This window comes from Tiliqua scincoides, chromosome 5, assembly GCF_035046505.1.
Source record: "Tiliqua scincoides isolate rTilSci1 chromosome 5, rTilSci1.hap2, whole genome shotgun sequence".
NCBI lineage: Eukaryota > Metazoa > Chordata > Lepidosauria > Squamata > Scincidae > Tiliqua > Tiliqua scincoides.
In genome coordinates this window covers 33,785,619-33,810,158 of record NC_089825.1, presented here as the reverse complement: position 1 = coordinate 33,810,158, position 24,540 = coordinate 33,785,619, and the positions used below count along the sequence as shown (strand labels likewise).

Below are 24,540 nucleotides of genomic sequence, written 5' to 3'. Positions count from 1 at the left end.
TGATATTCGCTGTCGGCTGTGCTCTTGTGCTTGACCTGCTTTGTGCACTGATACTTCACCCAAATCCACAGCTACAAGACAGTCAGGAGTAACTGCATAGTGGCCTACAACAATCACTTGCATGTGTGAACAGAACCTAGGAATGGGGGCATCTAAACCCCTGGGATTTCTGAAGCAGGGAGTGGTGATGTTGCAAACTGCCTGTCCTTGATAAATAGGGAAGCAAGCTGGTATTAGGGTGGAGCCCACCCCAATGGTGTCCCCAAAATGGCTCAGTGTTACCCTTTGCCACAAGAGAAGGAAGACAATTCAAAGGACAAGAGAGATTTAGAGGAGAGAAATTCCCTTGGTGCCAACCCCAGACACTTCCCACTCTACCTGAACCCTCTTCACAGCCAGAGGACATGCCCGTCTCCTCTTGACTGTGAAGATTTCCTTAAGGGCTCTGAAATGAAGTCAGATTCCCATCAGCACCACTGAAGTCAAAACCTGCAGAGTTGAGCAAGGGCCCTTTAAGTCACAGAAGGCTTCTCTAGGGAAGGGATGGAGCCAACTGTGCTACATGAGCTGCAGCATATATAAACTATCAGCACACTTCAAACCTTTACTGGAACAACAGCTGAGCTTGCAACACCCACAATCAGCCCAGTCTTCCTTGTCTCCCCTTGGAGCTCTCTGTGGTGCTGATCCTTTTTCAACCTGTGCCTGCTGGAACTCCCATTTCCTTCCCTTACAGCTATCTCTGAGGTTCAGCTTAGGCTTGCATCATTGCCTTAAACCTCTGCCCTAGCTGAACACCTGTGACTCTGAGAGGACCAGGATATTACTAGGAATCTACACGTGTAGGCTGATTACCTTAGACTTAAAGCACTTGCACCAATACAGTGCTGTTAAGTGGGCCATGATGCTTTCATGGTATCCTTAGATGCACAGAGCTACACTGAGATTCTACAAAGTTGTGCACTGATTCAGTAAGTTTGTTTACATCCATACAAAGTCTTGCTTATGTGTAGCAGCTCTCTTTTGCCCTCCCCTTTTTTAAGAACAGTAGCCACAAATGCTGCATTACAATCTGCTTTTGAGTATCTCCCAAATTTCAAAAGCCATTAATTTTGATACAGTAGAATGCCACATTGCAACCAGCCATGGGATTGCTGCTGGAGTTTAGTCCAGGGCTCCCCAAACTTTCAGCTGCCAGGGTCGCATTACAGCCAATTGTAACAAAATTCCCCCATGCATCCTGGGGGGAGGAATTTTGCAGGCAGGGGGTTTTCTCAAGGTAAGAGGACACAGCTGCCAAATGCAAGTGCAGCCTGGCCACTATCATGAACAGGGAGAAGTGGCAGCCAGGTAATAGTGGCCTCTATGAAAGCTCCAGCACCAGTAAGTTGGTGCAAGGGGGCAGGTCGACAGTGGGAAGGGGGCATAAATAATCATCAGCAACTCTGCCAATATCCTATTCCCCTTCTCAGCCTTGATCCACATATCCATTCACACTTAGGCCAGCAAAATACTGGTGGAGGTCTGAATAGGCTTATTGTTTCCACGACAAGGAAACAAATGTTCCCTTACTTGAAGGACATCTCTGGGACTGCCTTAAACTGGTGCATAGTATGTGCTCCAGTGCCACAGCTACATTGGCAGGGGAAGTTACGATTAGGATTGGGATGCAATGTTATTTTATTATTTCTTTGGCTATGTGATCCATTTTATGGGCATTTTTGTCCAAAAGCAACATAAAACAAGAACAAAAAATATGGTGTAAGATCAGAATCTAGTTTGACTTCCAGGACTTCCCTTTTCTGAATATCTTTCTGACCTCTTGTTCTATTTCATGGAAATTGTTCTCTTTTCAGATATGCACAAGACATATCCAAATGGAGGAAGTGCACTTAAAGACTTTTTTTGTGTGTGTGTATTACAAGACGCTATAGAAGCTGACTGTACCGTTAAGATTTGAAAAAAACAAGTGAGTGGATGATGCAATTAATAAACAATATGGAAATAAATCAGAAGACCCAGCAAATAAACAACTTGACACACAGACTAATATATTATGCAATTTGATCCACGAAAGTGGGCATTTTCACAGGAGGAAATTAGTTTGTCGCACCGGAGTATAGAGTATGTGATGGAAGAGTAAGCAAAGCAAATGGGCATGTGTAATTATGATTTATTTCTTTCCCATTTGTGATAAGCAGTAAAACTGAACTTAATCATTTAGTACTTCAGGCTGCAGTGGTGTGTAAATTCCAATCTGTTCTTACAGTTTAAAACAAATGTCCAATGGATGCATTTTAAAGTCCTGAATTACAACAGCTACACCTCACAGTCTGGAAAAACAAACAAATAAGAGTATAAGCCACCAGCATCTCTTAGGGACGAGGGGTTGCAGAACTCAAGGATGAGCACTCTTTATTATACGTCATTCAGACAGAAGCCTAGGTTCCTACATTCAGATAGTGTTGCTAAGATGGAGACATCACCAAAGCTGATATTCAAGAGACAGGGCCTGGTGACATCACATGGTTGTCAACTATCGACTGACCAAACCTGAAATTCCTTGTCTCTTTTCAAGTAGACTGAATGAGGTAGAGTGGCATGCCAGCAGCACATATTCAATTTTGAACAGAGGAGAAGAGGAGGATAATGGGAGAGGTAGTGAACAACTAGAGATTGGGCCATGTGCCTGGACAGTCAAACACAACCACCCAAAACTCCAGTCTCAAGCTGAAAATCTGAGATCTGGAAATCTGATATCCACATGTTCCTGCCACTGATGTCAGCTTCCAGGACCGTGCTCCAAATCAAATCCCTTTGTTAGAACCAACACATGTGCATATTCTGAATTGATTTCCTACTTGTTCTATTTTGGGTTTCCACTATCTGTCTCAGCATTTGGCATGCCTCTCTTTCCAGGGGTGAAAGATCCTAAGAGAGGGGCTGGCATCAACCACAGGCCATGCATAATTCTCCATTGTGCAAGACAGTCTGAGAGTGTAATCTGCACTTCTTAGTCAAGTTCTGCATGGAACTCCTTGTCAGCTGCCCAACCTGCCACCAGCTCCCAATTTGAAGTGCTATGTCCCGAATACTTGTGAAATACCTGATCTGCAAATTACCTTTTCTAAATGCATTCTCAGTCTCATTAGTGAATCCGTTCTGTTGCAAAAACACATCTGGGCTGCCAGAGACAAATGGAAAAGTGGAAAGTGGGTGGAAAAAATTAAAAGTCGTCAAACATCCTTTCTTTGGGTGTTCCAAATAATCTGTTATTCTAATTATTACTTCAATACTTAAAGCACTAACTCTGATTAATTCACACACTAATGAAAAATGCAAGGTGATGCAATAGTCCCTTCTTTATATTTCTTTCTAGTAGTTACTAAAAGTGTCGGTTTGGTTCAATATGTCCACTATATATGCCATTTGAAAAATCAGTGAATGAAAAATGTAGTGAGTGTTTCCACAGTACACAACTCTCCCAAAAAGAGTTTGCATCAAGATGCAAGGAGAATATTGCCCAATGTGTGCATGTTTTCAGCTGCATTTTGCCAGCAGATAATCCACAGGGAGCAGTAAAACTCACCTATCTTTTGTGAAGCAAAGGGAGAAATATAACCATATTCTTGTAACTTCTTAACTCTAGAGAACAATTTAAGAAAGAAAGAAAGAAAGAAAGAAAGAAAGAAAGAAAGAAAGAAAGAAAGAAAGAAAGAAAGAAAGAAAGCTACGTGAACACCATGTGTGCTTTAGCAGAGTTACACATGCTGCTCCACCATTGTGCATGACAGATCTACCAGCACCAGAGCTGGAAAATCCATGCATGCTCCAGTTGCTCCCAGACACAGTATCCAGCATCCCCGCAGGTAACATGCAGGGGAAGATCGGCATGGGGAGCAGGCTGAACGGAGGGCGGTTCAATGGAGGGAGAGGGTGGATCTTGGTAGCAGTAGCACACAGCAGGATCCTATCCTCCTTTTCCAGCCTGGACCCCCCACAAGGCTCCTCAAACTTACTACAGCTAAATAGAAGAACCACTGGCAACCAGGCAGCCTAGCAGGGGGGTAAGTAAACAATATTTTTACTTACCTTTCCCAGTCTATCTGGTTGCCCAGCCACACCTTGCTTCATCAATGGATGCAGTGCACACTCTGGTGAAGCAGATGCATCACGTAAGTTGGTGCAAGATTGGACTAGGGTATTAAAGACTGTTGTGTAAGTCTGGCCTTATAGGGAAATATTTATGGCAACTATCCAAAGAAACTATTCCACCTGCATTAATATATTTTGAAAGTTTAGAAATAAAGCTAAACATTATATAATAATATTTGTCATGCCACCTTGGGTGCTCCATTAAGTAGGAGAAGGGCAGGATAAAAATTCATTAAATAAACTATTATGACAGAGCTAGCATCAGAAGTTGGCATTTTTCCGCAGCTGCTAAGGGCCCATAGCCCTCAGAAGGGTGCACTGGTTGTCTCTGGGACCCCCTCTGTGGTCTTAGCCATAGTGGCAACAGAGCAGCGTTCTCAAGGCCCACTCTAAGAGGCAGGAAGTGCAGGTTGCCATGGACCCCTTGATATCTGGAGTCAGTGCTACATCCAGCTAATCACACAAACTCCATTGAAGACACATGTATATAGCATTTACTGCAAAGGTCTTCACATGTATTATCTTGACATGATCCTTGCAACAACCCTAAAAGAGTTATCCCCATAATGCAACTCTGGCTTAGAGGGAGTGGGTTGTTTTAAGTCACCCACTGAGTTCATGCAAGAAGTTTACATACATAGCTTGTGTTCTTGGCCAGTGGCTTCACTAGGGTTCGCATCACCCAGTGTGGGAGGCCAGCGCGTCACCCCCCTGCAGTGGGCAGGGCAACACTCTAGGTGGTGGGCGTGATGATCTACCATCACCCCGCCCCCACTGGTTTTTTGGCTGTACCTTTTGATAGAATAAAGGTATTTCAACGCAGTTTGTTTCATCACATTCTGCATGAAATTACACATTGATTGATATATAACATGATGGTATTATTCCTCCAAACTCTGATTTTGGTCACTAGTGGTGTCACCTCCCCCCAGGGTGTCAACTTACTAACACCGTATTGGAGCAGTTCCCAAACTTTTAGCACTGGGACCCACTTTCCATCATAAAGCAAATTAAAATAAATAATTATAAATAAATTAAAGTAAAATCAATAAATAAGGGAAAGCCAGCCCTGTTTCACCAAGTGAATTTTCTCTGTAGCCTGCCTGCAATAACACCCCCCCAAAAGAATCAGTAAGATTTTCACCCCTACCCAGTACCCAGTTCAATTTCAGTTCTTATATTTCAAGCATATCACTATCAGGACCCACATGGCTTTGCAAGTCTGAGAGCCCAATCCTATGCCCGTCTACTCAAATGTAAGTCCCATTATAGTCAGTGGGGCTTACTCCTAGGAAAGTGTGGATAGGACTGCAGCCTAAAACAGAAAAAAAGCTTTCACCTTACCCTGTCAAGCCTGTTTCATTCTTTTTAGGGGGGGGGGCTGCCTTCTGGAGCATTTGTTGAGCTCCAGTTGGATCAAATCAGGACCATTCTGGTGGCCTCACATTTCCCTTTGCCTGACCTGCCCAGGAGCCAAGGCACGTTTGCTTACTTGTGAGTAAATGTGACCATGTGGCTTAGTTTTGCTTTCCTTAGGGCTCAATACATTCGCCAGCTTGGAGGGAGGGACCACCTTCTCGGGTGTTTTTTGGGGGCTACATTCATTGGATCAGGGCCATTCTGGTGCTGTTGGATTCCTCTCAGCCTGCCCTTTCAGATGGACTATGGCATGTTCACCTACTCACAAGTAAACGCGCAATACCCCTTGGTTTCTCTTTCCATTGGGCTCCATGCATTTTTTGTTTTCTGCTTTTTTGCCAATAACTTTTGATAGAAAGGAGATATTTCACTCCCGTTTTCTGCATTGCATTCTGCTCGAATTTCCACATCCAACACTATATAACATGATGGTATTACTCCTAACCACCACGATTTTAGCATGCCACCCTCCCAGTGTGCATCAACCCCCTCTTGTGTGTCACCCGGTGTGGCCTGCCCCCTGCCCCCTAGCGACGCCACTGTTCTTAGCCACTATGCTACAGCAGCTTCACTAACCAGCTAGATAACTTCCTTAGTTTTTCTGCCCAATTACACACATCAGTGGCTGCAACTAGGCATGGCATGGGAGAGTCATCATCAGAATCCCCTTTCCCCTTTTTGTAACTTTGAATCAGTCACACTGGGCTGTTAATTTATCCAGGGGAGTGTTTAACTCTTCCCTTCTGCATTGTTTCCCCTGATCTAATTTGTCCTGACTAATGCCACAATTTGTGCTGGGGGGGGGGGGGAGATAGGAACAACATGAATGCCAGTCCTTTCTTCCCACTGCAGAGCAAACAGCAGCTTTGATAGGGAAAATAGTCTCCTCCCTGAGTGGTATCTTCTCAATCAAATACAGAACATATGAAGTTGCTCTAGAGAAACGGGCAGCCTGATCCAGCACAACTTCTCCCACACTGATGCAGGCACACCAACGTGGTATGACCTGAATCCTGTGGGGGAGTTTTGAGCTGCAAAGTCCTCTTCAAGGTAAAGAAACATTTGTTCCCTTGCCCCAGGGTAAATCTTCACTGCCCTGCTGGGCACCGCAATAGGACTGGGACCTCAATCTACTAGACCATCTAGCTCACTGTTACAGGTGAGCCCCCTTATCCATGGGGGTTCCGTTCTGGAACTCCCCACAGAAACCATGGATACAGGCAAACGCCTGTCCCTGTGGTTGGGGGGGTCACCTCTCCTTGCCTCCAGAGGGGCTTCTGAACTCTGTAGAAGCCATGGGTATCTGTGGAAGCTGCGAGGGCTTCCCCAGGCCTCCTAATGCCTTAAAAGGCATTAAAAACATTTATCGGTGAAACCGGAAGTCATGTGTTCTGAGCTCTGAAGCTCCACCTGAGCCTGGCAGAGGCCAGGGAAGGGTGTCCTTGGCTTCTGCTGAGCTCAGACTCCCTTTGCCTCTGGAGAGGGTGTGAGCAGGGGGACTGGACCCGATACACAGATAACTGAATCTGTGGATACGGGATCCACAGATATGGGGGGCCCCTGTATACTGACTCGCAGCCGAGGTCTCAGACAAGAGTCTCTTCCCAGTTTTACCTAGAGATGCTAGGGAACAAACTTAGCACTTTCTACAAGTAAAGCCTGTGCTCTGTCACTGAGCTACAGTTTCTTGCTTTGCATTCTCTACGTGGCTGCTTTGAAGTTAAAAAAAAAAAATCCTAGCAGCAATCTTGATCCCAGATATTGCTCCTCATTTGGTGCGGCAAATATCCAGAACTAAACTGTAGCTTCTGCCTCTGACAGAACCCAATCATAGTAAAACATATGAAGTCTTTAGCTCACCTTTTTGACATCTCTCAGTGCTCATTCCCTGAGAGACTCCTTAACACTTAATTGTGCAATAATCAAAGTCGCAAAATAAACGGAAGCAATGTTAACTGCAGCTCATCATTCAGCTTATGTAAAGCAGCGGGACTGCGGAAAATCTCACATCCCAGTTGGTAAGCAATATAACCACATGGTGCCTGGAAAGGGGGGGGGGGGGAATCAGTCATGTCACAACTGCCAACAAAAGGTGTCTGCTAGTCACAGCCGCCAGAAGGCTTATGTTGTGACACTGGTTTCCGTTGTGACTCATTTGCACCAGTATCTGTAGACGTTCTATTTAAGCACAATCACGACAATATGAGCATATTATTTTGTACACAAAGCAAGAAATTATCATAAATAAGCCAACACACAAGGTAATCAGTGCCAACCAAGGGCCTCCATTACTCTACCCAACAGTTTCACTTAACATACGTTTAGCAATTGGTGGTTTAAGGTGGGCATTTTGAATGAGCAACCCTTACTTACTCAATAGATACTGAATACCATAATTGTGTGTGTGTGCCCTGAATTGTGGACTCGATTCACAACCTGGGAAACTGCCTTATACCGAATCAGATCGCTGGACTATCTCAGGATTGTCAACGCTGACTGGCAGCTGCTCTCCAAAATATATGCCAGAAACCGATCTGCTGCCCAACTTGAGATGGCAGCAATGTATCTGCTTATAAAGCACAAACTATGCTACTGAACCTCCAGTGGTCCCTCCACCTTCTGCATCCTCTTGTCAGTTTGACAGCTCCGAAATTACCAAGAGTTGAGTCGACAGCCATAAGTCCAGTTACAATCCTTTCATTTTTAGATTTGCTTGTATTTACCTTTTTCCTAATGTGGAGCAAAGCCTGGAGAAATGATGTTCACCCAGGCTCACAACTGCCCTGCGTCTAGGGCCTCCTCACCTAAATATGTTAAATGCAATATGTTGCTCCAGGCACACAGGCATGTAGAACTGGAGAAACAAAGCCTTGACACCATGTCTTGGACAATATGAAGTAAAGATCCCATATCACTCAATCCATATGCGTTTGCTAAGACCTAGGGAAGGGGCCGTACCATACAGGGAGAGCACCTGCTTCTTATGCAGAAGGCCCTTGGCATAATCTGGTTTCCTATGCAGAAGGCTTTTGGCATAATCCATGGCATCTCCAGTAGGGCCAGAAAACATCACCCTTCCTGAAACCCTGGACAGCTGCCACCACCAGGTGCAATGGACTAATGGCCTGGCAATATAAGGCAGCTTCCTATGCATTCCTTACACACGATGCACTGATCAAGTGCCCCTGAAGGCAGGTAAATATAGCCCCACTGCCCTGTGAAGTTGCTTCAACACACAGCATGATGTGTGTCTAGGACTGTTGCTGCATCTGTTTTCAAGGAGAGACTTCCATACATGTCTGCTCCAATAAGCTGCTACAGACTGTAAGGGCTTCAGGGACTAAAGTCTGCATGTTGCCATGCTCCATGAAAAGGAGTGAGCTAATCGTTACATTACTTTTCTGTATTAATAGCTTGAAGGAGTCCTCCTGATACTACCTTCAAAGGCATATAGCAGCTGCTGCACCCTGGCCCCTTTCCGCACCTTTGGAGAACGTCACTAGTCATGTGGTCATGCCTAAGCTATAGCCCCTTCCTGAGTCAGCCTTTTTCCTGTCACTTAAACAGAAGTGCTGGCAAGCAAATGAGCAATTCAAAAGGCCTCAATTGGTACAGGAAATGGTCAGCAGTGCTACTTTCTTGGCGAAGGTCACAGGCAGGGCCAGCAGAAGACCTCCTGACACCTGACACAGTGTCATGGTCTTGGGTCACCAACCAATCATACTCACCCCATCTCACAGGTTCAAGTGCTCCCAGTGAGTCAGAGATGTACGTTCCTGAAATGTTTTCTCCTTACTTCCTATACACATCAACATGAAACCAGGGGACAATAGCATCAGAACTTCAGAAGAGGTCAGGAATGTTCTATCTTCCTCCTCATTCGTCAGTTCTCCCCGTCCCCCAGTCCCCCAGGAATACCAACCACAGAGAGGCTAAAATTAAAACCTTATTTCCCCGAAGATGCCAGTATTTACGTAACTTAAAAAAACTAACTAATGCAGGTTCAGAAACGGCTACACAAAGAAAACAAACAAAAGCCACTTTTGGGTGTTATTAGAGATGGATTATCCCACACAGACCTGCTTATTGAAAATATTCCGTGCGTAGATTTATTGCCTCAAGTTGTCTCCTCTGAGAGAAATATTGAATTGTTTCACTTAATGGAGGTCGCTCTCGCACCAAAGCCTGAAGCAGAAACATCACATACACCACATTTTCCTCCAAGGCTCTCTTAAGATAGGGAAGAAAAAGTTGCTTTTGGCAAGTTGTGGCATCTCCACAAATTGTGGTCATTATGCATCTGCTGAAAACAAAGCCCCAGCCAGAAACCGTGAATTAGCAAGTGCAGTGTAGACCCCAGATGATGAATAGGTATAATAAAAATGGACTTCCAAGCTTCCTTTGTCCCTAAACACTTCCATGTATTCTAATTCAATCGTGGCCTTGTATTTCTTTATGTGTTTTTAAAAAGGCAAATGTGAAATGTTTTCCAAAAAACCATTATAAACAATGTCAGGTAAACCACCCCCTCTGAAAGCAAACAGAGCTTTGTCAAAAAGCGTTAAAAAAATTAAAACACTTATTTTGATCTTAAAATCTCATGCTCACGGATTGGTTCAGAACATGTAACAGCAACAGGATGTAAACATTTCCTTAATGATTGCATGGTTTAGAACAAGCAAAGCAAACAACAAAACACAAGAATTTGCCTCCTCCCAGTGGGATTTAGCATTTGCTTTATCGCGGCAAGAATTAGCCATTCATTTAGACAAGGCCTGGTCCCTAAAGGCTCGTGGAGCTGTGTTCAATTAAATTGGTTCTGGTGTTGTTGTAAGTAAATGTTACTACACAGGAGGCCTGTTTGTTGCATCATGCAATCGAAGGAAACATTTATTGTGTGCTTTAGTGGTGCAAACAGGTTCCTTTGAGATTGTCTGACTAACAGACATGCCTTTGGCTTAATTCAGAGCTATTCTTTTGAACCATCAGCCTTCTATCTTTGGTCGCAAATTACTTAAATCAATGGAAGTTTTGCTACTTTGGCCACCCCAGAGGCTTTGCACCCCTTATGTGAAAGAACCTGTACAGTCAAACATAACTCTTTGAAATACAGCAGTTCTCTCTCATGCCTTTTTCTACTTCACAATAGCCAAAGATATGTCAAAGGGGCAATAAAAATGGATACGCAAGTAACTTGTGCTTCTGCTTTTTACAGTCTGAATGGAGGATGAAATGTTTGTACAACTTACTCCACTCACTAAGGGATGTGGGACTAAAGGGCAAAGGAATTGCAAGCGACTTATGCGCTAGGAGATGAGACCACAGCTTTGTAGTGGAACAGCTGACTTGCATGCAGCTTCAGTTGTATCTGGAGATACAACTGCGAAAGGTCCTACCTGAAACCTCTGAGAGTGAGTGTAGGCAATACCTAGCTAGTACACATTGGCCATTGGTATTGGCAGGGGATCTGTGGCAGGCCACAGATATCTGGCTCTCCCACAGATACCAAACCCGTCGACATTAAGATCATCAGGGGTGGCCTCAGAGAACCTCTGGGTGTGACTTGAAGTGCCTTCTGGCCATGTCTGAAGGTGTTATGAGGCGTGGGGAGGCCACGGGCAGCCTCCCCATGTCTTAGAAGGCCTCCCAGAGGCTTCTGAGAGGCACTTCTAGTTTTTCATCAAACAAGAAATGTTTCTCAGAAGCCTCTAGGAGGCATTCTGAGGCACGAGGAGGCCTCGCATGACTTCTGAGCACCTCAGAACACCTGCCAGACACTACCAGAAGGCCCTTCCAATTGAATCTGGGAGATTCAGTGATGCCCTCCAAGTCATGGGTTGGGACTTACATCAAGTCAAATCTGTGTGTCCCAAACCCATGGATAAGGAGGGCACACCTATATTCTTATTGCCAACAGTACAACCTGGATAGTTCCTAGACCTAAACACAGACACAGTTCCATCACAACTCTTCCCTGAGGATCAATTCCCATAAACTTGGGCTCACGGCAGCAGGTAGCATGAAAGTAACGCCAATACATGCAGATTTTGTACAAGCAGTAAGGCAATCTTTCGGATACTGTTGCACGTCCAGAGACCAATTTCCACATTTTACAATTGCACTTACTACCACTCCTCTTCATAGGGCTAGTCCCGCCACAAGGCTAACCAAAACAGCCAAACTGATCAGCAGGTGGGGGGTAAGAGGCAAACTGAGGAGAGGTATCTTTTAACTGAAAAATATGATACTTTCCATCTAAAAAAATGCTCTGAAATACTCAGAGTATTACAAAGACGATTGCACCAAAAGCAGCACGCTTACACACTGTTGTAATGCAGGACATGCAAGTATGAGGACTACAGGGTCATGGATCTAAACATATCCACCTTTTGCCACACCTAAAAGTTATTTCAGGAATCTGTTTCCATTTATGCTTTCTAAAATGTTTTTCTTTATTAGAAAAGCCTTTGGAATGCCCAGTATCTATAAACAAAGAGGTCATCATTTCAGAAATGTCTACTTGATTAAAAATTCAGACGGAGTCAGGTTTAATAACCTTCATTTTATACAACAAGAACATAGCATACAACATACAACAAACTTTTATTAGGCATATAGTTTTACAACTAATATCTCCAAACAGTCATGTATGAAGGTATATATTAAAAAATAGATAAGAAATAAGGGTTAAAACACACCAGTTTGCTTACACAGTTACTCCAAGTTGCTTAGAACCAGCAACTTAACCCGCTTCAAGTTGCTCAAATGTAGAAATTTAGCAGCTGGAAGGGTCACAAATTCAAATTCACCTGCCAGCAAAAGCTGTAAAGAGGCGATCTCAGAGAGACCATTTTTGTTTCCTGCTGGTCTCTGAGCACCTGATTAAAAGCACAATGCAGAACAATGTGTGGAAGAGAGTCTACCTCTCTGAAGCCACAACTGCAAAATCGTTCTTCCTTTGGGGCATTTCTAAACCTACCAAGTAGGTCATTAGAAGGCAGCACATTGCATCGGGCTAATGTAAAAGCCCTCCTTTCAAAGGGGCACTCTAAGAAGGACAGGAATTTTGGTTGTAGACCAAAGGTATTGCTAAGATGGAAATTTAGGGGCGAACATTTTTTTTGTGCTGCAGCCAAAATCTCTTGCCTTTCTATGTCTGTTAGTCTTGTTATCAAGAGCCTGATAGAAATCTCAAGTGTAGCAGCTCCTTGTAGAACTTCCTCGAGACCCATTTGTCTAATTTTCTTATTGAATAGAGCTAAGCAAGGAGACAACAGTGAGTCAGTCAATAACCCCTTTAACAATGGATTTTGGTCAGCCCTGAAGCACACTTTGGCCCAGTATTTTAAGAAACTGGACCAAGCTAGAAACTCCAGCCTATATTGGCCTGTCTCCAGGCAAAGTGCCGCGAAGAGAACGCAATGCGGTACACCTAAGATCTTGTATAGAAAATTAGAATGTATCTTTTCAATCGAATCATTTAATGCTGGCATCCAAACAGGAACGCCATACAAAATTTGAGGTGTAACTTTGGCATTAAAAGCCTGGAGAGCAGCTGGAATGAATGAGTTACCCCAAGAGAAGAAAAAAACGAGTAATAGCCTGAACAGCTAGTTTGGATGAATTAATTACTGTAAGACGATGGGAAGACCAGAAATGCCAGTAGTGAAACCAGAGGCCTAGATACTGAAATTCCTTTACTTGTTGTATTGATTTACCATTGAAAAGCCAAGACTGTGGTTTCCAAGAGTGTCCAAACACCACAATCTTGGACTTTTCATAGTTTAGCTGAAGGGCATTGTTGGTAAAATATTCTATGCAGGCATTAACCAGTCTCCTTAATCCTATTTTAGTTCGGGATATCAGGGCCATGTCATCAGCATACAAAAGGAGAGGGCTATCCACTGAACCTAATTTGGGGGAATGCGTATCAAAGTTTGCTAGATATGGAGCCAGATCGTTAATGAAGAGATTGAACAGGGTGGGAGCAAGAACGCACCCCTGCTTGACCCCCTTGTTGATTGTTATACAACAAGAAATCAAGTGATGTAGTGCAGGTGTAATTACTGGAAGTTAAGAAGTTGCAGACATCTGCATACTGATGAAGTCAACGTCCCCACAAATGAGAAAAATTTCACTGCTTTACAAAACCCACCCACAAACCATGAAATTGTTTCTTACAGGCATGAATTCTTAGGCTACAGTCCTGTACACACTTACCTGGGATTAAGCCCCATGAAACTCAATGGGGTTTACTTATGAGTAGACATGCTTGCATTTGTGTTGCACAAGCATCAACACATTGCAGGCATTCCTAGAAATAATAATTGTTTCTAGTGGACACAGTCTCCGGATTGAACATGGGATATACTGCACTGCAACGGGAGTTGGGACTCTTCAAGGAGTTCTGTTAATGTTTCATTTTTTAAAAAGCTAACTGCATACTGACTATATAGCTCTTTATGATGCCTGATAAACGTGTAAACATGCCAAGCTCTCCTCTTGTGATTTTCCAGCCATACCTTACTGGCAGCCTAGTGGTCAGACTGGCCATTGCCTATTTTAAGATCACAGTGCTTATAGAATGCTTGGATCATGAACTGTAACTGGGGGAAAAATTAGAGGGGACACTGCTGGGAACCTCATGTATTCTGCCTTGAGTCTCACCATAAAAGAAAAGGAAAGAAAGAACTAAAATGGCATTTGTCATTGCGTGTGTGTGGGGGGGGAGCGGGGCGGGTTAAAGCTGCCATCTCATTTATAACTGGGCAGATCCTCCTGCTAGCATAGACCTATCAGCAATCAACATGGGGATCAAAAACCTGAGTGACTATGATTCTGTCATTTTCTGAACATCCTTAAGGTCTATTTATTTTTCCAAGCAGGTTATATGAAACTTCAAAATAAAATGCCCAGGGACATTTAAATTCATAAAACACTAGAGCTGGAAGGAAACTCGGAGGTCATCTAGTCCAACCCCTACTCAGTGCAGGCAACCGCAGCATCCCTGACAGGTGACCTTCCAGCTTTATGATAGCTAGATTAGTGCTGCCAAGGATTCATCAAGTTAGTTCATGTCAATTTGAAATTTTGGGTTTGTTTTTTTTTTCTCTCTCCCCAGCACCACCTTGGTATTCTGGCTCACAGCCTAACTGCTGTCACTTTTCTTATCCATTCTCTTTCTCATCGGCACTAGGCCCAGTGTGTGAATTTTTTTCTACCCCAGAACTCTTCCTTTTGATTCTTTCCCTAAACTCCACCTCAACACATCTTGCTGCCGAGAAAATTGTTGCTTGGTACATCACAGTAGATTAGTGGCCTCTATGTCAACATTTCACACGTGGAGGGTCCCCATTATGCATTTCCCTGCATTTAATATTCAATTCTTTTTTCTCCTCCGAGCTTTGAAAGGGACGTCCTTCTAATTATGCCTGCAGGCTTTTTTCTTCTTCAAGCTCTTTAAGAGACAGCACTGGACATCAGAACTGTTCCATGGCCGAATGGCACCTGGGGCTGGGTGACACGATGATGCGGTGACATCACCCTCATGTCAGACGTCAGCCCCATGCCTGCAACCTACACCCTCCCCCACTTCCACAATGGTTCCATTTCAGAGCCAAACTTAGTCAAGAGGGTGTCCCAATTCATTGCACTCACTGCTTCAAGCAACAAGCGCTGAAATCACCCCCTGAAGAGCACAGGAAACAGAGTGCTGCAGAGGGGGGCACACTGCCCCCATTCATCCCCCCATGCGCTACTGGCCTTTATGACACCCCCTCCCGCAGCCTGGAGCCACCCCACCACCACCCATTTTGTCTTCCACTGCTGGACATTTATATCTTGCCTTTACCATTCCTATGTGCGCTTCTTTCTCCTCCCTTCCATCCTCTCAACTCTTTTAAGGTCATAATTATTTACAGAATTACAGTGCTATATTGTCAATTTTGGTATTTGCTGTGTTTGGTATTGTCTTTCATAATTAACCTGAATCACAGGGAGTGTGTCTTTCACTCTCCTATGCATGTCTACCCAGACATCTTATGCATGTCTACCCAGAAATTAGAGATAAGCCCCACTGAGTTTAACAACATTTAATCCCATGTATATGTTACAGCGGTAGTTCCCAAACTGCGCTGCAGCACCTCAAAGCACAATGGCAATCTCACAGAGGCAGCGCAGGCTGTCCCTGGCATCCTCTTCTTCCCAGCTCTCCTTGGTGCCACCACCTTGGATCGTGCAAAATCTTGCAAGAATTTTGCACAATCCAAGATGATCGTGACCAAGAGAGCAGGGAAGAGACTGCCATGAAAGAAGGGCATCACGACCAGAGTAAGTAAGGGAACCGCTAGTGTATACGATTGTAGCTTTTATATTGTGTCTTCCCTTGATATTTGGATTTGCTACAGAGACATTCTTTTAGCTGTGAATCCTTGGTAACATCTTACAAGGGGAAATTTCCTTTTAAAAGTCATTTGGCTGTAAGTCCATATTTTCCAGTCCCTAACTTCAACTTATAAAGTGGACCCTCTGCCTGCAAACAGTTTTAAAGACAAATTCACATTTTTCCTTCCCTCCATCTCTTCCAGCCGCGCAATAATACAGAGTTCTCATCTGCACCTAAACCTGGGTCCTCAAGTATTACTTTCAACACTCTGACCCCATAACAAGTACAAAAAAGTAGCTCTTATTGTCTGTCTCTTCTATGCTCCCCCAGGTTAGAAATACAAACAAGGTGCTTCTGGTGCCTTATTGAAAGAACAGCCTAATTCTCAAGTTCGAAAATGTGACTGCAAATTAACATCATGAAATTGCAGCTCATTATGTGATACTTGAACCTTTAACACCACCTACATACATTCATAAACAAATCTGCAAACAAGAACACGGTTCTCGCTCCTCAGGAAAGCTAAGAAAAATGCCAGGTAAAATCCTAATCATTCATGTTCCTTTTTATGCCACTCAATCCTATGAACATATGAACTGAAAACTATATGCTTTTAATACTGCCAGTTCGATTTTGTACCAAGAGTTAATTTCTGTCTACAGATATATTCCATCTTGTACTGCTTACTCACCCACCACCTGCCACAAATTCATTTCAGGGGGAAATGTGACTGTAAATATACAAAGTTTGGAATTCTGATTATTCTTTGCTGTTCTTTTCCAAGTGTAATTATGTAAGCAATTGCAGCAAAATGTGTTTGGCAAGAAGATTACCTTGGCAAACCTTTGCTGAACAGCATGCCTAAATTAAACAAACGGAGGTGAAGCAAAGACTTCAATTAAATTTCTCTTGCTATCATTCTTTAACCAATATAAAAACATTACATTTTCTTTTCTGTTAACTAGATTCTAATTATTTACGCTCAGAGGCCTTAACATGTATTTGAACAACAGAACAATGCAAACATTACTAAAAGGTGTGTTCATTAAAGGATTACGCTGTTTGTCACTGCTGACAAACAAGGAAGCATATTCCATATCAGTAAGTGAAACACGCCTTTTGCAAACAAAAATACAGTCAGAGCTACTACTAAATTTTTTTTAGATTCTTTATACAATGATGAGAAAAATCAAACATATGCAGTGTGTGGTTTGTTCCACTTTCAAACATATTCTTGTACCAGCTATCTCCAAGCAACAGTTCAAAGAGGCAGATGGAGTGGTGTTGAATCCAGACTCAACTGCTGATGCTAGGTTGAAGATGGAAGCCATCAGCCAAGAGCCCTGTGATGTTCTGTGGCCCCAGAGGCCAGTGAAAGCTCCACAGTGGTGATGGCTTCAATGCTGGATACACAGCGATGATGTCATTGCTTGGTACTGCAGAAGAAAGGATGGTGGTTGGTTCCACAGTGACGGGGCTTGAAAAAATGGGCATTTTAAGGGAAGTGATGCAGATAAGTGGGGAAGAGAGTGAAAGGAATGTGGAGACAGGAAAAGAGGAAACAGTCAAGGGAGAAAGAGAGACAAGGGTGGGCATGGAAGGAGCATGGAGATAGAACAGGAAGCCCAACAAAGGAGAGGAGGAGGAGGAGGGAAAGAGGACAGGTGGAGATGCAATGAAGGACAAGACAGTAGTGAGGAAGATTGGCAAAGGGTAAAAGGTGACAGAAAGATTTGGACAGAGGGCCAGAATAGAAGAGACAAGGACAGCACAAAGCAGAAAGAGAGTCTTCCAGCCTAGCTTGGCAAAGGAGTGAGTCAGACCCTCCTTTGCCTGGCCATGGCTGGTCATTGGGCAGAGGCTACTTAGCCAACATCCACCCGCTGACTCCCAGTGTCACTTTGGAAAGGCACTGCAGGGCCCAGAGAGCAACAACCAAGCCATGGAGGCCCCGGGGCAAGACAGCACAGGAACAGGAAAATACCTGGCATAACAAAGGATTAGAGGGTTTCAGAGAAGTATCCAGGATTCCCCCCTAAAAACTTGTGAATGAAGAAACTGCCAGCAGCATTAACTGCTGCTGCTAACTGCCTCAGTTAGTTATGCATAGCCTAGGTAACGGACACTACGTCCTTACTCTTGCTGAATGATGTACAGCTCTCTGCTTGAGAAACGTGCAAGGGGACAGGGGCTCCTACAAGCCCTGAGAGAATCTGTTCTCCTTGAGCCTGAATCATCTGAAAAATAGCCCCCTCCATAGCCAGAACCTCATGGTCCCCCCCATACCTGAGGTAGGAGGACATTGACAGAGAGGAGCAATGCAAGGAATGCCAAGCCAGAGGACTCTCCCTTTAATACTCTTCCCTTTCCAGATAGAAGAAACAGAGTCTGAAATAGGGTGTCTAGGCCTCAGGACATATTAAGGTCTCAGCTGAATTCTGGATTCTGTTGGAGCAAGGTGCGTTCGGAGCTCTCCATGGTACTGTACCTTTATCTTTGCCGTATCTTGTCTTGCTGAGTCTAGCTTAAGGGCGGGTCAGGACACTCTCTCTGCCCTGCCCTCCTCCAATCTGAGGCTGCTTTAAACTTCCAATGAAGGAACTTCCACAGCTCAGTATTCCTTATGAACCTCTGAAGACATCTGCATAGTCAGTCAAACCACTGGTCCATCTACTGATTACTGTACTGGCAGTAGCTATCCAAGATTTCAGACTGAGTTCTCAGTCTTTCCCAGCCTTGCCTGGAGATTGTGAGAGACTGAACCCGACACCTTCTGCATGCTACACTTGTGCTTTTCCTCTAAGCAATGGCTCTTCTCCCACTGCCCCGGCTCTGTGTGGCATGCTGTTAGGAAGTGAACTTCCATGTGCCGAGTTTCTAAAGAGACATAAAAGAAGTCCTCTTTCTAGGCTTTTCCAGTAATCAAAGTATGTACTGAATTTCAGTTTTCTATGTAGTAGTATTCTCAGCATCACCTGGCAGGACAAAGTTCCAAACAACACAGTCCTGGAACGTGCTGGAATCCCTAGCATGTATGCACTGCTGAAACAGAGACGCCTGCGTTGGCTCGGTCATGTCGTGAGAATGGATGATGGCCGGATCCCAAAGGATCTCCTCTATGGAGAACTCGTGCAAGGAAAGCGCCCTACAGGTAGACTGCAGCTGCGATACAAGGACATCTGCAAGAGGGATCTGAAGGCCTTAGGAGTGGACCTCAACAAGTGGGAAACCCTGGCCTCTGAGAGGCCCGCTTGGAGACATGCTGTGCAGCATGGCCTCTCCCAGTTTGAAGAGACACTTGCCCAACAGACTGAGGCAAAGAGGCCCATAGCCAGGGAGACAGACCAGGGACAGACTGCACTTGCTCCCAGTGTGGAAGGGATTGTCACTCCCGAATTGGCCTTTTCAGCCACACTAGATGCTGTTCCAGAACCACCATTCAGAGTGCGATACCATAGTCTTTCGAGACTGAAGGTTGCCAACATGAATATGTAGTAGTACCATACTACTATGGAAGTACCTTGATGTTGATAATCGGTGAGCAAGCAGTGAGACCTAAGCATCATGATATTATGTTATTTACATATAAAGACATGAATGGATTTTCATACATTGGTAGAAATCACAAGTCTTATCCCAAATGTGTTGCAAACCAAGTTAAACATGCAAATAAGTTAATACATCTGTCCTTCTCTGAAGCTGCTAATAAGAATGTCTCTATGCCATGATTACTTTGCCTTACACCTATAAAATGATTCTTCTGCTGAATTTCTTCCCATCAGAATGCATATTTCAAACTCAATGTCACATATACTCCTACTTCTGTGCCCTTACCATGGCTGAAAACAGGCCAGGCCTCTTCATTTTGCCAAAGGATTGAAACTGCCAACTTAGACAATACTAATCACCAGTTATGGGAAAAGAAAAAGAAAAGGAGTCACTGGAATAACCCAAGATGCCCTGACCATATATTTGGTAGACACAATTCTCCAAGGGTACCCAGTTGCTAATATGGGCTCCCAGCCACTTGTGTGCAGCAGTGAGACAAAGCGGGGTAGAAATCTGTAAATAAACAACATGTGGGGGTATTTTTACTCCATAAAGCACCATTTTGCAATGGTGCTCAGGGTCTGATTCAAGAGGGGATTCATTTCAACAGAAGCCTATTTCAGTGCACAAATTGCTCATATTCAATTAGGATGACTGTGTATGTAACATATTTCATAACAATAAAAAAGAGAAAGGAGCGTTTTGACTTAATATGCATCCAGGTTATTTAACACAAATAGCTATCACATTCAATAGCTTATTGAAGATTATCATTATTCGTGAGCTCTCAGATGGGCCACAAGAAAAAGCTATAGATGAGAAAATGCAGATCAACATAAGGTGTTAGGATTATAGTATCAAAGTACTATACTACAAAGTTAGTTTGTAAGTTCTTTGTTGCTTTCTTTCTTATTTATGATATTTGCTTCATGTGAGTGAGAGCTAAAACATACTTGCATTCTGGTTACGTAGCCTCCTTGGTGTTATGAATGCACAAATATTGCCAGAGCTTAAACAAAGGAAGACTGACCTGGTTGTGTTGTGGTATTCATTGTTGTAGATGGCAAGATGAACAACTGACAACGAGAATCAAAACTCAGCAACAGCAATCTGGGCTTTAATGGCCTCACCACTGTGAGGCAAATCTGTGGTTTCAATCTAATAAAGAAAGAAAAAAAATAATGTAAAATATATTGTCCATCCAGATACTTTGCATATGAGAGCTCATTCTCAACTAGCAGGTAACCCACGCAGGCATGCACAAATCCAGACCTAAATATCATGATCACCACCATTCTGTTGTTTACACTTTAAAAAAATGACCAGAATATGTGCTTAAAGCAATGTGTCAATTGGTCCAAAGCTCTGCCAACACAAGGCAAGTTAAATGTTCATGAAGCATGGTATGATAAGGTCTGTTTGCATGTCTTTGCACCTGCCTAACATTTGGAAAACGCTGGCCCTAATTGGTGTTATCTTTGAGGATAATGTTGTTTAGAATAATTTCTCCTACAAAACCAAGAATTCATCTGGGAGCTTTACGAAATACCTGCACACAAACCTCTTTATAAATTATTTGTGCTCTTAGTAATACATTTTGCAAAATTATAACTGGAAATATTCTGAAAGAGAGATAACATACATGCAATTATTAATTTCATGCCGTGTAGAACCTCTTTATAAATTAAACATTGAGGCATATTTCACATTACACTGAAACTGAGCAGCAATAATATTTGCATGGGTGGTTTGACAGACTCCAAACTGTTATTTTCAGCAGATGTATACACACACACCATTGATCTCATGATTGTAAAATCTTTATTTTTAAAAAGCTCTTAGGGTTTGCATCTCTTAGCAGGACAGAACACTGAAACAAAAACAGTTTCACAAATGCAACACAAAAGTTGATCAAGAATACATGACAGTGTTACTGAAACTTATTTTTAATACCTAAAACTCACTAAATACTTACAGTTAAATGCAAGGCTTTCTGATTGGGCAGTAACACAAGGAAAGGAAAAGCAGTAAACTTAGGACTACTTATCTTCTAAAATTCTGAAAGCGAAGTCCCACCCCCTTGTTCACAATAAAAAGTAAAGCCAGGAAGAATAATATTTGAATTATTTCTGAACATAATTTTAAATAAATGCTAACGGCAAATATTGTCATTTCATATGCCACACTTTAAAACAGAAGAGTACATTCTGTTCCATTTGCAAATTCTAGATTAACAACATGCCTTGCTTAGCTTGCTTGGAAAGACGCAAAGGACTTGCCAGGAAATTTTCCTGTATGTTTGGCAGCTGAGATCTTGCAAAGAGCTCTGCTTTGCACTAACAATTTTAGCTCTTTTGTCACATTGTAGATGAAAGTAAATCAGAACAACAACAACAACTAAAATTAAGTTGTAATCCTCTGTAGCATCACACTGGCTCAGGGGCATAAGTGATTCCTATGAGCAGGTACTGCCCCCCCCTTTTTTAAAAACCCCTGTGCCTCTGATATCCAAAGGAAGGAGAGGAGTTTGAAGCATCACTGTTGAACCTCCTCTTCTCCATGGGCAGTTTCTGAGGGCCACCATTCCTTATGTACTCCACAGTGCCCTCAATTGTCTTCCCTCTCAGCCTAGTCATCGACTGGGCTCTTAAAGTCATGAATGCTTCCCCCCTTCAGCATGAAACCCAGATCAAGCATCCCCATTGCTTTTGCAGCTGAACTATTGGCCCAGGAGATCTTGAGAGAGATGTTCAGGGTTATCAACCACTCTTCTTGGGCAGTTCATGTTAGGATTGAGGGAGACGAGATATTCGCATAAAGGTCTGACAAGTCAGCACCGGAAGGCCAAGTCTAGGATACAGAAAAAATAGTGTTCAGTTGCAACATTCTGGGGAAGATGCGGCTCTGTGCCCCATTAATCTTTTCTGTACCTAAACTCACCAGTGTTTCTAGGAAACCTCTCGACCCCTCAGACGTTTGCCTGGGTTTTCTCAAATGAAGATAAACAACAGTAGACAAACCTCCCTGAAAAAGTCGACCATTATCAGTCTTCCTTTCCAACGCACAACACATCAAAAGCATGTTGAATGCATTCAAGGGTGAATCGCTCCCATTTTACATGGGCTTAGTCCCAAAAGATGAGGTGGACATGTTGTGTGAAATGAGTACTGCTCCCCCGACAATGCCCTTCCATCATTTTCTGCAATCCACAGAGGTTTCTCAGCACTTCAGCTAGTATGAACATTTCCTAAGGGTAGGAAGTTTGAGCCATTGCATAGAAGTCCAATCCAGATGACAGTTCAGGAACAAGGAAACTCTGCAAAGCCTCATGTACATGGGTGGTACTAAATCACTAATAACAAGGTAACAGAAGCATAAAAGGAATAACCAAAAGAAACTCTGACACAGTTCTCCTCCTATGGTAAACCTCAGTCTAGACCCTTGGTTTTCAAATATCTCGGGAGTTTGAGAACCAAGATAAGTGTGTGCAGGAATACGGCAAAGGCAGCAGCATGGTCCCCAGGATTGTGTCATTACCGAGGCTGATTGGGGTCATTTTCACTTACCTGAGCCACCTCCTGTCTCCTGGGAATGTGGGGAGCCCTGAAGAGACTACTACAGGGTTCCTGAAGCCTCAGAAAAAGTAAATTAAAAAGTCAGAACCCACTTCCTGTTTTCGATGGGAAAACAAGAACGGGTTTCAATTTTTAAAAAAATGTTTTTAGAGGCTTGGCGGGCCCTGCAGAGGCTTATGCAGGGCTCCTCCCCTTATGCAGGGGGCAGGGCCTGGCTCAGGTATGTGAAAATCACCCCCAATCAGCCCTGGCAGCAGCACAGTCCTGGGGAACATGCTGCTGCCTTTCCCTTCCCTGCCCCTTAAGAAGAGGACAAAGGCAGAGCTTCTCAGACTGGGGTGTCACAATGCCCCTGTTTGAGAGTCTCTGGTCTAGTCTGTACCACTGCAGGTGCAAGTGAATTGAACGCTCAAAATTCCTTCTCTACAGAAAATAAGCATGCCAGAAAGAAGCTTAGTATACCGGTTTTCTCACAGGTATAGAAAAAGACTAGAGACACCACATTCCATTATGCTTTTAGTCTAAAATGAAACCGGCTTTCTCTTCTCAGTTCCAGTTCAAGTATATCATTTTTTCACCACAGAAACAAGCAAGGAGAAAACAATGCCGATCTGAGAACCGTAGCCAACAACAGCTTTTGATTTCTACCAGAAATTCATGCAGTAGTCTTTTTCCATCTCCGATGCAACACCTGTACATGCCTGCTCAGAAGCAAACCCCATTTAGTTCAGTAGGACTTGCTCCCAGGTAAACATCTGTAGGATTGCAGCCCGAATTATCTGTGCGGAAAGATCTGTACAAAGGAGCACTCAGTCATGAGAGCTACAGCCCAACCAGGGATAGCATCAGTTTCACAGTACCTCAAAGCACCTGAAGCAGTACACCAAATGCTACCCTTCTTACCCAGTAGTGAGTGAGCTTCCACTTCTGCTGCTCCACCTTCTCCCACTGCCGTCTTCATCAGAGGGGCTCTAGCCCACCATTCCTCCATACTCTCTTTTGCATTCCATCCCCCTCTTCCCTTTTTGAATCCAGGAATTAGGAGGCGGAGGAGTGACAAAGGCATAGATTGGCAGTGACAATCTGCCCCCCGAGATGACTGCTTCAATCAGCCACAAGGGAGAGTCAGCCAGCTGGACACAACTATATCACACCTTTGCTACTGTTGAGTTGACTGCAGGAGGCTGTCATTATGCTGGCTTTGGCGGAGAGGAGGAAGAGACAGAAAGAGAAATAAAACTGTATCTGTTAGTCATTATCGCTGGCTGCAAAACTAAGTTTGTTGACCTACCACTAGACTATGGCACACACTGCCAACTGACAGAGCTGGCAAATTAGCCTCAAAATTGATGTTGACAAAAACAAATCAATAATCAGGAAGAAAGAATAGACAAATAAGAACAATAATTGATATAATTACTAGAGAACAAGGAGATTAGCATAATTGTCTCCCGACTT

At 43.5% G+C, this 24,540-nt stretch overlaps 1 protein-coding gene across 3 annotated transcripts in view; it reads right to left on the bottom strand.

Moving 5' to 3' along the window:
• HDAC9 (histone deacetylase 9) overlaps nt 1-20,618 on the bottom strand; it is a 518,896-nt gene extending 498,278 nt beyond the window's left edge. For all 3 annotated transcript variants that reach the window (XM_066626951.1, XM_066626953.1, XM_066626952.1), the window contains exon 1: nt 20,538-20,618. In XM_066626951.1, coding sequence (XP_066483048.1) covers nt 20,538-20,559 — 22 coding nt within the window. In that variant the 5' untranslated portion in view covers nt 20,560-20,618. The remainder of the gene's footprint in view (nt 1-20,537) is intronic.
• Between the last annotated feature and the right edge of the window lie 3,922 nt (nt 20,619-24,540).